General features: G+C 36.3%; 1 protein-coding gene across 10 annotated transcripts in view; it reads right to left on the bottom strand.

Annotated features, from left to right (window-relative positions):
• ICE2 (interactor of little elongation complex ELL subunit 2) overlaps nt 1-17,058 on the bottom strand; it is an 84,165-nt gene that overhangs the window by 22,030 nt on the left and 45,077 nt on the right. For 9 of the 10 annotated variants that reach the window (XM_070796648.1, XM_070796647.1, XM_070796646.1 and 6 more), the window contains 3 exons: nt 15,519-16,515; nt 14,646-14,821; nt 8,081-8,210 (listed from right to left, as the gene is read on the bottom strand). In XM_070796648.1, the coding sequence (XP_070652749.1) occupies nt 8,081-8,210; nt 14,646-14,821; nt 15,519-16,515 (1,303 nt within the window). Of the gene's footprint in view, nt 1-1,465; nt 4,232-8,080; nt 8,211-14,645; nt 14,822-15,518; nt 16,516-17,058 lie in introns of those variants that run through there. The other variant, XM_070796651.1, reaches the window with a different exon arrangement.

Raw genomic sequence — 17,058 nt, 5'->3', positions numbered from 1 at the left:
AGAATTGGACATGACTGAGTGACTAACAATTTCACCAATATTTAAAAAGAGTAATATATCATGAGCAAGCCGGAATTATGGCAGGAACACAAGTTTGGATTAACATTTTAAAATTAATTAATATGATTCATCACATTAGTAGAATAAAAAGGTTATACCATCACATAATCTCAATAAATACAGAGAAAATATCTGAAAATTTCTTTTTTTACCCATTCATTATTAAAATTCTTAACTAGGCATAGAAAGGAACTTCTTTCTTCAAACAAAAGGCATACACAAACACCCATACAAAACACTACATAAAATGGTGAAATGTTGAAAATCTCCTCCTTTAAGATTAAAGACAGACAAAGACGCCCATTATTTACCTTCTATTTGAATTCTAGGCAAAGGGAGCAAGGAATAAACAGGTATAATGATTGTAAAGAAGAAGTAAGATGGTCATTATTTGCCAAGAACATAATTGTTTAACTTGAAAATATAAATTATTAGAATGAGCTTAGGCAAGTTACTAAGATACAAGATCAACATACAAAATTAATATGCAAATAAATCCTGTATTATCAGTAACAGCCTAATAAGAAAATAAAATTTCAGAAATATCATTTATAATAACATATCAGCCAACAACAAAAATATTTAACAAAAGATGTGCAAGAACTTTACAAAGAAAATCATAAAGATATTAATAGAAATTGAAGATATAAACAGAAGAATATCTAAAGTTCACAGATTGACGGATTTGTTATTATAAAGCTGTTAATCTGTTCCACATTGACTGAGTCAATGCACTTCCTAACAAAAAGCCCAATCTTCCTGTTGCTGTTGGCTGAAACTGACAAGCTGATTCCCAAATCTGTAAATGCAAAGAGCCAAGAATAGCCAAGAAATTCTTGAAGAAAAACAAGCTGACACAGAACTACTCCATACTCTGTAATGACCTATATGGGAAAAGAATCTTAAAAAGAGTGGATATATATGCCTATATAACTGATTCACTATGCTGCACACCTGAAACTAACACAACATTGCAAATCAAATATACTCCAATAAAAATTAATTAAAAATAAAAAGTTGACAAGATTTGCTTCATCAAACAGTAAAAGATTTTATAAAACTAATGCAATTAAGACAGTGCTAACTGTCTAGCTAGAGTAATTACTCTAACTAGAGTAATTAAAACAGGATAAAGAAATAGGGAGTCCAGCTTAGATTCATATATATAACTCAAGTAAAATGGGACAGCAGAGAATGGATAGTCTTTTTCAATAAATGGTGCTGAAAACTGGAAAAAAAAAAAAAAAAAACCACTTAATATTCCAGGCAAAAATAAATACCACATAAACTATGTGTCTGGAAAATAGAAAATAATTTTAGGAAGGTTTCCAGAAGATGTTATATTCATGATGCTGCTGTAAGGAAGACTTGTTAAACCAGGCAAAAAAACACTAATCATAAAGAAAATGGCTAAATATTGGTCTTTATTAAATCCAAAAGATACCATTAAGAGACTGAAAAGGCAAGAGCAGGAGAAAATTACTTGTAACATTTAAAACCAACAAAGAACTAACAAGCAAATAAACAAAAACTTGACAACAGTGAAAGAGGTTTGAAAAGGCAATTCACAAAAGTGAATATCCAAATGATTATTAATCATATGACAAAGTGTCCAACCAAGGAAAAGCAAATTAAAACAATAATGAGAGGGGGGAGGGAGAGAGAAAAATAATAATAATGAGATGTTAATAATACATACCCACCAGCGTGACAAATTAAAACTGATAATGCCAAGTTTGGGCAAGGATGTGGAGAAGATATAACCCTCACATGCTGCTAATATAAGTGTATACTGGTATAATCATTTTGGAAAGCTTTCTGGAATTATCTAACTGAAGATAATGTAGCTTAAGCTATGACCCAGTAATTCCACTCTCAGGTATGTGCCCAATAGCAATACATACACATTGCTCTAACAGACACTTATGTTCATAGCTGCATTAACAGACACAACCGAAACAGGCTCCCAAAGTTAAATGCATAAATAAATGGTGGTATATTCTTAAAAAGGAAAATGTGAAAAAGAAAAATATTGTTACATACAACGTAAACTTTAAAAACTATTAAGCAAAGGAAGGTATAAATGAAAGAACTTTATAATTCCATCCGTACAGAGCTGGCGAAACCCAAATGATTACGTTAGAAGGCGGGACACTGGTTATTAGTGGAGAAGAGGAAGAAGGCTATATAGGCAAGTGGCAAAAAGTGGGTCTCTGGCAGTTTTCAGCTTCTTGATCTGGGTGTGAGTTACAGAGGTGCAGACTTTGTTATGTAATTCCTTGAGCTGTACATTTTTCACTTTTCTCCTGCATTGGCAGGTGCGTTCTTTACCACCTGGGAGGTCCTTTTCTTTTCACTTTTCTGAATGTATGTTATACTTAAAAAATAACATATATGAAAGAAAAATATTATCAAAGCAAAGGTATATGTTACAACTGACAGTATTTTAGGACAGAAGTAGTACTACGTAGATCTTTTTGAAAATTATGCATAAATATAGAGAAGTTCTCAGTTTTTTGCTGTTGTTTTAGCCTGCTTTTAATCTTTGGTTAAGAAATCCTTTTTTACTCTCATATTTTGATCTAAATTTTAGGTTAATAGCTATTTTTTCTCAGTACAAAAATATACAAAGTATAACTTCATTGTCTTGTGGTATTTATTTTCATTAAGGAGAAGTGTACTTTTAGGGCATTATATTACATAATATAATATAGAGAAGGACAGGGAAGTCTGGCATGCTGCAGTCCATGGGGTCGCAAAGAGTCAGACATGACTGAGTGATTGAATAACAAGAAAAATTACATAATCATTGTAAGAAAAAGGATTTGTGTATAGAGTCCCTGAGGTAGATTCAACAAAATGTTACTATTATTACTATTTTGACTGTACCCTGTGGCTTGCGGTATCTTTTCCTCAGTCAGGGATTGGACACAGGGCCATAGCAGTGAAAGAACTGAGCTGTAACCACTGGAATGCCAGAGAATTCCTTGAACAAAATATTATTATGTCCATTACCTACAGATGAAAAAGCTGCGGACTCAAAAGCTTAAATGATTTTGCCCAAAGTAAAAAGAAAACTGTAAAGTATGAAGTACTCATACACATATCTTCTGACTCACACATTCAGCATGATTTTTAAATTCCATTATAAATGAAAAGCACAGGCTGTGGAATCAGAAAATACATGGATACAAATCCCAGATTTCCCACAAACTGTAATCTTGAGCAATAAACTCTATGAGCCTCAGTTTCCTCATCTGTAAAACAAAGACAGACAACACTTATTTTACAGAATAGTGAGGATTAGTAACAATGGATATACAGTCCTTGACCTACATCACATACTTCATTAATGACAGTTAGAAATACTGCTGCATTACTTTATATATAGAAAAATACACATATATATGTCATATATACACACACACACATACAGTTTCTGAGGAAAATTTTGGAGTATTTCAAGTGTATTATATTATAATTTGGTTTGAGAGTGGTAGATACATAAGGAAGCAAAAGGAGAGAACAAAACAAAACACACAGCAATACCCTAAGAGCTGTTATATTGGGAGCCTAAGAGGAGCAGAAGCTAAAAGGACAAGAATAGTACAGGGAGGAAGACTGACACACAGAATCAAAAAACAGAATACTTGAAAAGAAAGACATTACTAATTTCAAGTGTACTGTTCAGTTGCTAAGCCGAGTCCAACTCTTTGTGACCCCATGAACTGCAGCATGCCAGGCTTCCTCGTCCTTCACTATCTGCTGGAGTTTGCGCAAACTCATGTGCATTGAATCAGTGATGCCATCCAACCATATCCTCCTCTGTCACCCTCTTCTCTTGTCCTCAATCTTTCATAGCATCAGTCCTTCCAATGAATATTCAGGGTTGATTTCCTTGAGGATTGACTGGTTTGATCTCCTTGCAGTCCAAGGGACTCTCCAGAGTCTTTTTTGACATCACAGTTCAAAGCATCAATTCTTCAGCACTCAGCCTTTTTTATGATCCAACTCTCACACATGTACATGACTACTAGAAAAACTGTAGCTTTGACTATAAAGACCTTTGTTGACAAAGTGATGTCTCTGCTTTTTATTATGCTGTCTAGGTTTGTCATAGCTTTTCTTCCAAGGAGCAAGCATCTTTCAATTTGGCGGCAGAAGTCACCATCTGCAGTGATTTGGGAGCCCAAGAAAATGAAATCTGTCACTGCTTTCATTTTTTCCCCATCTATTTGCCATGAAGTGTACACTATAACTCATATCTAGCAAAGCATCATACAGGTAAAAACAATTAGCCTTTATTTAGATGTCAAAGGGAAATAATAAATACTTTTGAAGACAGATGTACCAAATAATATTTTGTATACATCTTTTACCTCTTGACCATCTGTAGATAGGCACTCTTCTTTAAAACTAAAACCACTTAGTCTACACAATGTAAGGTAGAACTACAAAATAGAGAGACTAAGTAATGAGTCACACATGCTACTTTAGAGTCATATCTGATATATAACTTATTTTAACTATATTGTCATACCAGACACCACGAGGACAAACTCTTACTGTTTTTATCTTATTTCCTGAATGCAACTGTAGCAAAAACTTATTTAGGAGTCTATTCTCCTAAACTCCCTTCCTGTTGCAACATTTCTCTTAAATTAAAAGAGTAATAAAATAAAATTATAAAAAACCTCAAAACTCACAGATGTTTTTAAAACAGTATTTTGAAACATTCACCCCCATATAAAAAAAAAAAAACCCAAACAAAGCAAACACATCATGTAAGAATACATAAGTTTCTCACCAAACAGTTGTCAAAGACACTAAAAACACCACCTCATTACATCAAAATGAATGGCTTATCAGGATTCACTGATGATAAACAGCATGTAAGGCAATGATTACTTATGACTTTACAGAGTACAGTAGTCCCCCCTTATCCACAGGTGATACAATCTAAGAGCCCCCAGTAGATGCCTAAAACTGATAGTACCAAACTTTACATATACTGTTTTTTTCTACACATACATACCTATAATAAAGTTTAATGTATAAATTAGGCACAGTAGGAGTTTAACAGGGCTTCCCTGGTGGCTCAGATGGTAAAGCGTCTGCCTGCAATGCATGAGACTGGGGTTCGATTCCTGGGTCGGGAAGATCCCCTGGAGAAGGAAATGGCAATCCACTCCAGCACTCTTACCTGGAAAATCCATGGACAGAGGAGCCTGATAGGCTACAGTCCATGGGGTTGTAAAGAGTCGGACACGACTGAGCGACTTCACTTTCACGAGTTCAACAACAGTAACTAATTATAAGATAGACCAATTTTAACAATATACTATAATAAAAGATTTCTGAATGTGGTGTGTTTTTCCTTCCTCTCAAAATATCTTACAAACTGAATGCCTTTTCCATTTAAATTAATACTTATCTGCTCTGTGACAATAACCTTGCACTATGAGGTTTGTTTTGCAGTTTGACAGCAAAACAAACATGCGTTCTTTATCCTTCAAAACTTCAAGACAGAAGATTCATTCTGACCACAGATCTTTGCCACACTGCATATAAATTTTCTTTCCTAATTAAGAAAAGAAAGCTGAAAACTTTCACCTTTTCACTTAAAGGAAGCACTCTGCAGTTTCTCCTAAGCATATCTAAATTCCCAGTATCACATACTCTTGCACTTTGGGGCTGTTAAGTTAAAAAAGGGTTACCTGAAGATAAGCACTGATAACTGCGATACTACAAAGTGACTAATGGGCTGGAGAAACTAGAAAAGGGGTGATTCACATCCCAGGCACTATACAAAATGGTGTGCTTTTTAAAACTTACAATTTGCTTATTTCTGAAATCTTTCATTTACTATTTCAGACCACAGTTGACTAGTTGAAGATAACTGAAACCACAGAGTGAAACTGCAATTAAGGGGTGACTATTGTAGTTTTGATGAAGTAAATCATATAGATGTAAATGACGGTAGTTTTATTTGTTAAACTTTACATTAAAAAAAAAACTTAAATGTTTAAGTCAAGAATGTCTATTCTCTGTTAGTACTTTAAAAAGGATTTCAATAGTGAGTTTTTGCTCGGTCCCCTCCTAACACAGACATGGCTGACAATTGTTTTCAAATAGTTTACATGAAGACTGTTGGTGGGTTTCATGGCAACAGGTCTTTGGAGGAACACTGTAACTGTGGTTGTTGACTGAAAACTACAACAATAAACTTCTGGCAGTGTGTATGAAGAGGCAGGAAGAGGCTAGAGCACCACCAATCTTTAGCTACTTCCTTTTGGGGTTAAGTAGAGAGAGGGTGGTCATGTATGATGTGAGAGTTGGACTGTGATGAAAGCTGAGTGCCAAAGAATTGATGCTTTTGAACTGTGGTGTTGGAGAAGACTCTTGAGAGTCCCTTGGACTGCAAGGAGATCCCACCAGTCCATCCTAAAGGAGATCAGTCCTGGGTGTTCATTGGAAGGACTGATGTTGAGGCTGAAACTCCAATACTTTGGCTACCTCATGTGAAGAGTTGACTCATTGGAAAAGACTCTGATGCTGGGAGGGATTAGGGGCAGGAGGAGAAGGGGACGACAGAGGATGAGATGGCTGGATGGCATCACCGACTCGATGCACATGAGTTTGGGTGAACTCCAGAAGTTGGTGATGGACAGGGAGGCCTGGCGTGCTGCGATTCATGGGGTCGCAAAGAGTCAGACACGACTGAGCGACTGAACTGAACTGAAGAGAGAGTGAATCGATGATCTTATTAATACTCTCATAAAACATGAAGACAAAATATTGATTAACCAAAATACAGAAAAGGTTTTCAAGTGAGTGACCTATTTTTGGATCAACCAAGAAAAGCACACTTATAAACACTTAATTACATACCAGAAATTATGCTAAGTACTACAAGAATATAAAGTTTCATCAGACTCTGACTTTAAACCAGTTATTGTCTACTGGGAAGATAGTGAAGTGAAAGTTGCTCAGTCGTGTCTGACTCTTTGTGACCCCATGGACTACACAGTCCATGGTATTCTCCAGGTCAGAATACTGGAGTGGGTAGCTTTTCTCTTCTCCAGGGGATCTTCCCAACCCAGGGATCGAACCCAGGTGTCCCGCATTGCAGGTGGATTCTTTACCAGCTGAACCACAAGAGAAGCCCAATGGGAAGATAGGACACGCTTTAAAAAAACAATTAAGTAGAAAGCAACAAACCGTAAAAGTGGTTAAAAAAAGGCAATGCATTGAGATATCAAAGGAAGGAAATCACATGAAGGAAGGGCAGCTTGAGAAGTCTGGCATGCAGTGAAATATAAGGGATGAATTGAGAAGTATAGGAGTAAGGATTCCAATGGAATGGAACAACATCAGTAATGATTATCAAGTAATCCTTTGTGTGAAGTATGTTAACTGTATATGAACCCAGCCAACACAAATTAAGATCCTGCCTAACTATTCCCCTAACAAAAAACAAAACAAAGTAAATAAACTCTTTCATCAAGATAATATGTGAGATTTAAAAAATGTCATAAATTTAAGAAAATTTCAAAAAATATATTTTAAAACCAATTATATAGTACTTTTAAAAGAAGCTTGTTAGAAAACACATGTATATTTTTTCATTACACTCCTATTTTTTTTATTTTTTAACTTTACAATATTGTATCGGTTTTGCCATATATCAACATGAATCTGCCACAGGTATACACGTGTTCCCCATCCTGAACCCTCCTCCCTCCCTGTACCATCCCTCTGGGTCCTAAATATCTTAAAAATAAAATGATTACACTGACATTCATATGTAACTAATAAAGAAGTAGGAGAGAAATCAAAACATATGATAATCACTACTCACACTCTGCTATTTAACTCTGCAGTAGAAATGTTTTAATAGAAAGAAATACTAATACAATCAGAAAACTGAAAATTAAAAGTACAGAATTTACAGATGAATTGAACTGTGTATATTTACAAAGGAATTAAAAAGGAGAACAAAGCCTCTTGTTTAACTTACCAACATAAAATGAGGAGTTGGAATGCAATAAACTTTCAGTCCATAAGCGACAGAGTTCACTTTCAGTCAGAGCTTCAACTCCATAACAAGCTTGATACTCCACTTTTGGTAGTACATAAACTGGAAATTGCTGCAATTCAAGGTTATACTCTTATAAGGCTTTATTAATTTACTATTAACAGTAAATACATTTGCCTATATAACTTTGCCACTTTTCAAAATGCTTTCAGGTAATCTTATTTCATCCTTTCAAATACAGTTGGATGCAGGCAGAAATATGGACAGAACCCTTAGTAGACATGGGCAGTGGTGGATAAAAAAGAGATCGTGAACCAAGAGCCTCCCCTACTGCTGCTAAGTCGCTTCAGTCGTGTCCGACTCTTAGCGACCCCATGGACTGCAGCCCACCAGGCTCCTTCGCCCCTGGGATTTTCCAGGCAAGAGTACTGGAGTGGGCTGCCATCACCTTCTCCATCCTCCCCTACCCCCAACCACAATCAACATAGCTCTCCATACATAAGCATATTTTCTTTCTGTCACTGAACATGACTGATAGGATACTTGGAATAAAGCCTGGGTTACATAATTGCCCAAAGGTTCAAAACTAGAAGCTGGGAAGCCATGACTGTAATACATACTAATCATTCTCAAGAGGGTTAAAAAAAAGTATGATTTTTTTTGCCCGTTTAAACCATTAGTCACATCATCTCAGGCTTAAATACTCTGAGCAGCTTGTTTTCATTCTACGAATGTGTGAGCACTAGTACTTACATTAATACACATGGATGTTGCTCTCTTCATTAATACAAAAGACTTTATTCCAGACACTACGTACTTGACAAATTAGCCATTTAGCGTTTATTGGTCAGGACTGTACAGATTAAGCAAAATGACTATACCTACGACTAGTCTAAATGAGATGTAAGTAAATCCATGCCTGTAAAATAATATAATGCTAGTCATGTTCACTGTGCTCATATTAACTCATTTCTGTCAAAGAAAATTCTAATCTTAATAGCAGTCTCTTCATTTCTAGCTGCAGAGGGAAAAACACATGATTTAAGGAACTTAAAGTTATATACCCAGTTAGTACTTGTGAGATTGGGCTTCCCTGGGGCTTCCCAGGTGGCTCAGTGGTAAGAATCTGCCTGTCAACACAGGAGATGCAGGTACTGCAGGTTTGATTCCTGGGTCAGGAAGATTCCCTGGAGGAGGAAATGGCAACCCACTCCAATATTTTTGCTTGGGAAATCCTATGGATAGAAGAGCCTGGTGGGCTACAGTCCATGGGGTTGCAGAGAATCAGACATGACTTAGTGACTGAACAACTTCTGAAATTATACTAAGCTGTCATTCACTTTTGTACTTGAAACTACTTCATAAATGTTTCAGAATGACTGATTTTTATAAACTGGCGAATTTAGTGGGCCTAAAAAAAGATCTTCACGATCCAGATAATCACGATGGTGTGATCACTGACCTAGAGCCAGACATCCTGGAATGTGAAGTCAAGTCGGCCTTAGAAAGCATCACTACGAACAAAGTTAGTGGAGGTGATAGAATTCCAGTTGAGCTATTCCAAATCCTGAAAGATGATGCTGTGAAAGTGCTGCACTCAATATGCCAGCAAATTTGGAAAACTCAGCAGTGGCCACAGGACTGGAAAAGGTCAGTTTTCATTCCAATCCCAAAGAAAGGCAATGCCAAAGAAGCTCAAACTACTGCACAATTGCATTCATCCCACACGCTAGTAAAGTAATGCTCAAAATTCTCCAAGCCAGGCTTCAGCAGTATGTGAACCGTGAACTTCCTGATGTTCAAGCTGGTTTTAGAAAAGGCAGAGGAACCAGAGATCAAATTGCCGACATCCGCTGGATCATGGAAAAAGCAAGAGAGTTCCAGAAAAACATCTATTTCTGCTTTATTGACTATGCCAAAGCCTTTGACTGTGTGGATCACAATAAACTCTGGAAAATTCTGAAAGAGATGGGAATACCAGATCACCTGACCTGCCTCTTGAGAAATTTGTATGCAGGTCAGGAAGCAACAGTTAGAACTGGACATGGAACAAGAGACTGGTTCCAAATAGGAAAAGGAGTATGTCAAGGCTGTATATTGTCACCCTGTTTATTTAACTTTTATGCAGAGTACATCATGAGAAATGCTGGACTGGAAGAAACACAAGCTGGAATCAAGATTGCCAGGAGAAATATCAATAACCTCAGATATGCAGATGACACCACCCTTATGGAAGAAAGTGAAGAGGAACTCAAAAGCCTCTTGATGAAAGTGAAAGTGGAGAGTGAAAAAGTTGGCTTAAAGCTCAACATTCAGAAAACGAAGATCATGGCATCCAGTCCCATCACTTCATGGGAAATAGATGGGGAAACAGTGGAAACAGTGTCAGACTTTATTTTTCTGGGCTCCAAAATCACTGCAGATGGTGACTGCAGCCATGAAATTAAAAGACGCTTACTCCTTGGAAGGAAAGTTATGACCAACCTAGACAGCATATTCAAAAGCAGAGACATTACTTTGCCAACAAAGGTTCGTCTAGTCAAGGCTATGGTTTTTCCTGTGGTCATGTATGGATGTGAGAGCTGGACTGTGAAGAAGGCTGAGCGTTGAAGAATTGATGCTTTTGAACTATGGTGTTGGAGAAGACTCTTGAGAGTCCCTTGGACTGCAAGGAGATCCAACCAGTCCATTCTGAAGGAGATCAGCCCTGGGTTTTCTTTGGAAGGAATGATGCTAAAGCTGAGACTCCAGTACTTTGGCCACCTCATGTGAAGAGTTGACTCATTGGAAAAGACTCTGATGCTGGGAGGGATTGGGGGCAAGAGGAGAAGGGGACGACAGAGGATGAGATGGCTGGATGGCATTACTGACTCGATGGACGTGAGTCTGAGTGAACTCCAGGAGTTGGTGATGGACAGGGAGGCCTGGCGTGCTGCGATTCATGGGGTTGCAAAGAGTCGGATGCGACTGAGCGACTGATCTGATCTGATCTGAACATAATGGTGGTGTAAAGAATAATTCAAATCCAGTAAAACTTCTGTGAACAATAACTTTGGTTCATTATTACCTTTGAATATTGTAAAATTCAACAGCAGTGCTTCTTAAATTTCAATGTGCATGTGAATAACTATTTTAAAATAAATGTGGAATCTGAGGTGAAAATGAAGTCTCTACATGTGTAAAAAGCTGTTGTTCCTGGGGCCAAAGTCTGAGTAGTAAGTTCCCTACAGTGTCTCTGTAATTTAAAAAAAAAATTATGATTAGGATAATATTATTGCTGTGTGCTAAGTCACTTCAGTTGTGACTGACTTTTTGTGGCCCTATAGATCCTAGCCTGCCACGCTCCTGTGTCCATGGGATTCTCCAGGCAAGAATATTGGAGTAGACTGCCTTGCTAAAATCACTTAATTGTATAATAATTCTTCAGTAATTGGTAATCTGCATTTAAGGTTGCTTATAGTTGCAAATAAAACCCAGAGATAAAGAAATGAAGGCTCAAAGGGTTAAGATACGTGCTCAAGGACACATAACCAGTTCACAGCAGAGTTGGAAAACGAATAATTGAGAAAGAAGATCCTCTTTTGGATCATGAATAGGTAACAGAATTAATTCAAGATTTCTTTTCAAATTAAAAAACATTACTCTTTCTGAAGAAAGTACTCTGGGGGATTTTCTTTGATAATACTGTCATATCTATAAAACTAAGTCTTGAATCTGGTATTAATTTATGTATTCTACTGCCATCTCCAGGAAGCCAAGGGAAGGAAAAGTCTGAATATTTTATGTCAGTACTCCAAAATTAAAGTGAAATTTTAAGTACAAAGTTCTACAATTATATAAATTAAACTTACTGTTTTCTTTATCCCTTAATTGTTCACTTCTAAGTGAAAGCTTCTCTTGGTTTTCTACCTTCCAATTTATCACATAAACCTTCCAAACTTTTACATACATTCCAAAATATTTCATGGCTAGTATCCTGTCACTAGGATAGTGACATAGGTAGTATCCCAATAGGTACATTTCTGTTGTTTCCTAAGATTCAAGCACCTTCAGGATACTTTTCTCTGGACCGACAATGCCAATATAAACTTCAAGATAACTAGATCTGAGTTTTTTAATCCCTTCAGAATATCACTCTTAGGAAATCTGGTTAACCAAGACAGACAATAATATAATAATAAATCATTCAGAGGTATTTGGTCTGGATTTCACAACTACATGTAGAACTCAGTAAGTTCTAGCTTCATCTTGTGTTCCAAATTAGCCTCTTTTTCATCAATTGAGAGTGGCTGCTGTTCTAGGTTCCCCTCTGTTGTACAAGATTAAGCAGAATCTTGATGAGAAAAAATAAATGATACTGGAAACTAAAATCTCAACTACAGTAACAGAGAATTGAAGAAACAAAGGGGAAACAAAAAAGAAGAAATAAGGTTCTTGAATAGCAGAAGTTGAAGAGACTTCTGAGTGTTTTAAAACTTGGTCTAAACCAGTTGGTTTTTAAGAAGGAAATGTTAATGAGGATGCATTTTTACCTAACTGGAGTTCAAATACTACCACTTCAAAATTTTAACTAGTGCCTCAATTTCCCTTTCTTAACACCCTCCTCTGTCCTCATGTCTCAATTTTTTCTCACTTATTCAATATTTGTTTATTGAATTTCTATGGAACAAAACATTTGAGAAAAACAGATGACTAGGATATGATTCCGAAGGGAACACATTCTACTAAGGAATTTATAATATGTGTACTAAACTATTACATATAATGATATATAAAATAAGTATTTGCTGAAAATTTTAAAATTATACTCAGGGTTTGACATAATGAGAAACAGAAGGCTTCTATTTAGCTATTCTTTGGTGGTTTTGATATATTTTGATGAAGAGTGAATACTCTCCTATAAGGTTTTACAAATTTCACTTTGGTCAAGTGAATGACAATGTCCTTAACAGGTTATCTCACTGAACAATTAAATCAGGGTCTAAAATATTCCTAAGCTATCCTTACTTAAGAGATCTTGCCCATCAATAATTTCTAAGTGTTATAAGCTGGTAGGTCAGTGCAGAGTGGTACGGGCTCACAGAAATGATGTTAGCCTCCAAATAATCAGATAGCAGGTAAGAACGAATGAAATAAAATCTTGAAAATACAATCCAAAGCACTGACGCTGGATGTATTCAACATGTGCATGCTATGGCTATTAACTTCATCACAGTTAAGTACAGATGAGACAGGAAAAAAATTACTAAATAAAATCTTTTAATACAGAGGATACTTGTATTTATAGAAAAGGAGACTAAAATCAGACCTATAGCATTTTGTCATTCCCTATGTTCTCTTTTAAAAAACTCTCCACCATACATTTAATTCAAAACCAGCTGGTTTCTAAAATTTCAAGTCTGAACCAGTGATGAGTACCAATTATGAGAACTTCTCTTTTCTTCTTCTTCTTTTTTAAAATTCAGTTACACCTTAATATGATAAAAGTAGTAGTCAGGGACTTGATCCACAAGGGTCAATGCTGGAACATCACAGTTCCTTAGCCCCAAACACACTGACATTCTACAGTGATCACTCAGCATTCTTAATGGGTGGCAGGTTAAATAGCAAGAAACAGATTATCAAAAAAGGAAGGAACTGGGACTTCCAATGTAGGAGGTGTGGGTTCAATCCCTAGTTGGGGAACTAACATCCCACATGCCTCATAGGATGGCCAAAAACATTAAAAAAAAATACAATAAAAAGAAAAGGAGGAAGAGAGGGAAAAAAAGAAGGAAGAAAGGAAAGCAGGAGGAGGAAAGAAGAGGGGAAGGTAAGAAGGAAGGAAGAAGAAAGGAAAACGAAGGAAGAAAAAGTGAACTATGATAAAATAGAAAAAGTCTTATTAAGAAACAAAGGAGAGACTTCATTATTTCTTACATAATCATTTATACCATAAAAACTCCTCTTTACCTAAATTCATTGGTTACATACACAAAAATCGAACTAACCTGAAAGAGAACTTAAAATATCAAATATAACAAACTGCCAAAAGAATCAACTACTCAAAGTGTAGCAAAAACTTTAAGAAAAATATTTATACCAAATCCCCAAAGAAACAATAGGGGAAAAAGAAAAGACATTTAGTCTTCTATCAAGCCTGGGAAGACATCCTCAAATGTTCATGAAAGCCCACCTTTCAAAATGTAAACTTCTAAAATAACTCAAAAAGACTCTTAAAGAAAGAAAGAAAGGGGCCAATAAAGGAAAATCCAAAATCACAGAGAAAGCTGGAACATATGAGCCAGTCTAGGTCAAGTCTATAATGGTGCTGTTTTTCACAAAGTTTATATATAGTCCACACAAGTTATCAGCATTCATGATTATTACATTCAACTAAACTTTATTAAAAGTGCTTTTAGTATTTTACTAAAAAAATCTCAACCTGAAAAAACTACTCTAAGAAAGATCAATAACTTAAAATCAAACTTCATCACAATGGCATGTTCAATATTTGCTGCCCACCTACTTATGCTACGATATCCCAACTCCCCAGGTAACAACTTACTCTTCTGATTTTCTTCCGTTTTTTAGAACGTGGTCTGGTCTCTATCCTCTGGACGCTGCATCGCACAAGTAACAACAGGTCTTGCAGGCTAAACAGCTTATAAACAAAATTTCCTTCCTGAGGAGCTACATATTCTGATGTATCTTCAACATAGTCCTGAAGTTCATATGGCAATCCTTTAAAAATAATTATATTCATCATTTTTATTTTAAACTACATTAGCCCTTTATCCATCATAATCCAAGATAAAACAATTGAACTACCAGCTTTCTATTTCCTCTGACCATTACACTATTAGCATTTCTGTTTACTGCAACTGTAACTCCAGCAAGAGCTGAAATCAAAGCTTTAAGGTTCTCTTCCTTTTATTCTACTACCCTCACAAATATATCAGTGAGACAATGTCTGAAGTAAAAAAGTTTTAAAAAGTAAAAGTTTTAAAAACTAGTGTTATTCATAATAGAGACAGACCTGAGGTGCAGCCATATATCTATTTTACAAAATGAAAAAGTACAAAACTGCATTATAACATCAAGAATAAGTAAAATGTAGATTAATACACATTTATCGTGATTTTTGACACACTTCCCCTTCATCATTCGGCAAACCACATTATCTATAGCTTATTGGCCATTGTAAATGTTGAATAAACACAGGTTACAAAAAGCCATACAACTGTGGGTGGGTTTTTGGAGTGAAGGTTTTTACACAGTCAATGATAGTTCATTTTCCAATCAAAATGAACCATCAGTGACTATGTAAAGATCATAAACTTTATTACAAAGAGAAGGGAGGGGAATGAGGGGGAAAAAACCTAAGGACAAGGAACAGGCAAAACAGTTACTATAAAATTCTTTGTAAATATTTACTTACGTCCTTTTGGCTTCTGAAAGGCAGAAGGCCAGATAGACTTCGGCCAGCTACAGGCATCTGACGGAGCAGAAGGCTGCTCAGAAATAGGAGGCTGTTTAGAGTTTTCCGAATTCATTAAGGGCAATTCAGGTATTTTTCTGGAAATTGGTTTTAAGAGTTCATCCTGCATTTTTAAAATTTCTCCAACTGGATCAAACTTTTTATATACTCGTTTGATAGGTTTTTTTAAAACACATGACTCTTCAGGACAAGTACTATTGGTCTGGTTTCCTGTAGAAGTCTGTCCTGAGGAAGAATTTAGGCTAGCTGGTTTAGAACTTAAATTAGAACCCACTTCAGCTGTCTTTCCATGACTATTACTTTGACACTCCATATCAATGATTAAACAGTCTTCATCTGTATCACTACTGTCAAGAACTACATCTTCAGTGTTCGCTGCTTCTGATGTAACAGTCTTTTCCTTTGAATTAGTGTCTGTGTTCTCTAGAACATTTACTCTTTCATCAACACTCTCCATTTCAGTGGCCATATCATTTTTACTAGAGGTTTCAATTTCCATAGAACTTTCTAATTGTAAGGGATCAGATGTTTTCAAGTCACTATCTTGCACCAAAGGCTTGTCAGAATTTGATACCTTTTCACCACATGGTATAAATCTCTGATCATCTTTATTTTTGGACTCTTCAGGGCCACTGTCTATCATACCAGTCACCAGCTGTTTCTCCTTCTGCAACTGTTCCATCAGAATCTGAGATAAGCTTCTAGAATGAGCAGAAATGTCTGGTGAAGTTGGTGCCTCAGATGTGTCTGCTATGCTGGGGGCTGTGAGTGTATCTGTCATGGGGGCTACTGTGGAGGTACTTGCTGGACTTGGTGACTTTGATGGTTTGGTGGTGGTTGCTCCAAAAGTTTCAAGTTCTGTGACATCATCATCAAACTCCAGATCCAAATTTTCTAGGGTCTCAATTTTTCGGCACTCGTTAACTTCATAAGATATCTTAAGAAAATATATTGGCAAACTATTAGCAACAATTCTAGGCCACCCCTCACCTATCAGTGACCCATCACAGACATAGTTCATACTCTTTAAAAGGAGAAAGAAAAGTCGAATGGTTTTGAAAGGTTCTTGCTTTGACAGAGTATTAGCAACTATTACCCTTATCCTCCCAATGAAATGTTGACAAAACACAGAAAAAATTTCCAAGTTGCTATACCATAGGAAACGGGAAATACTTGTGAACTACTACATCTCAAGAGGTATTCCCACTAATCAAAAACAGGTAGGACCTCAAAGAAGAAATGTGAGGCCAAACAGGAAGGCAGTGGATTTCCCTTCACACACACTTTATATGCTCTCGCAGAGACTTAGGTGACCAGGAAGAAAGCCTCTTGCCACTCTAAGGAAACTGCAACTGTGGAAGAGTCACCAGCCTCTAACATCAATCAGTACCTTTTTTCACACATCCACTCAGGGAAAACAACTCTCAGCAGTATGAGGAAAAATGGATAGGAAATGGTTTTACTGTATCTTGGGACATGA

Source organism: Bos indicus, chromosome 10 (assembly GCF_029378745.1).
Source record: "Bos indicus isolate NIAB-ARS_2022 breed Sahiwal x Tharparkar chromosome 10, NIAB-ARS_B.indTharparkar_mat_pri_1.0, whole genome shotgun sequence".
NCBI classification, from domain to species: domain Eukaryota; kingdom Metazoa; phylum Chordata; class Mammalia; order Artiodactyla; family Bovidae; genus Bos; species Bos indicus.
Note: the sequence above shows the minus strand (reverse complement) of the source record. Positions and strands in the feature narration are given on the sequence as shown.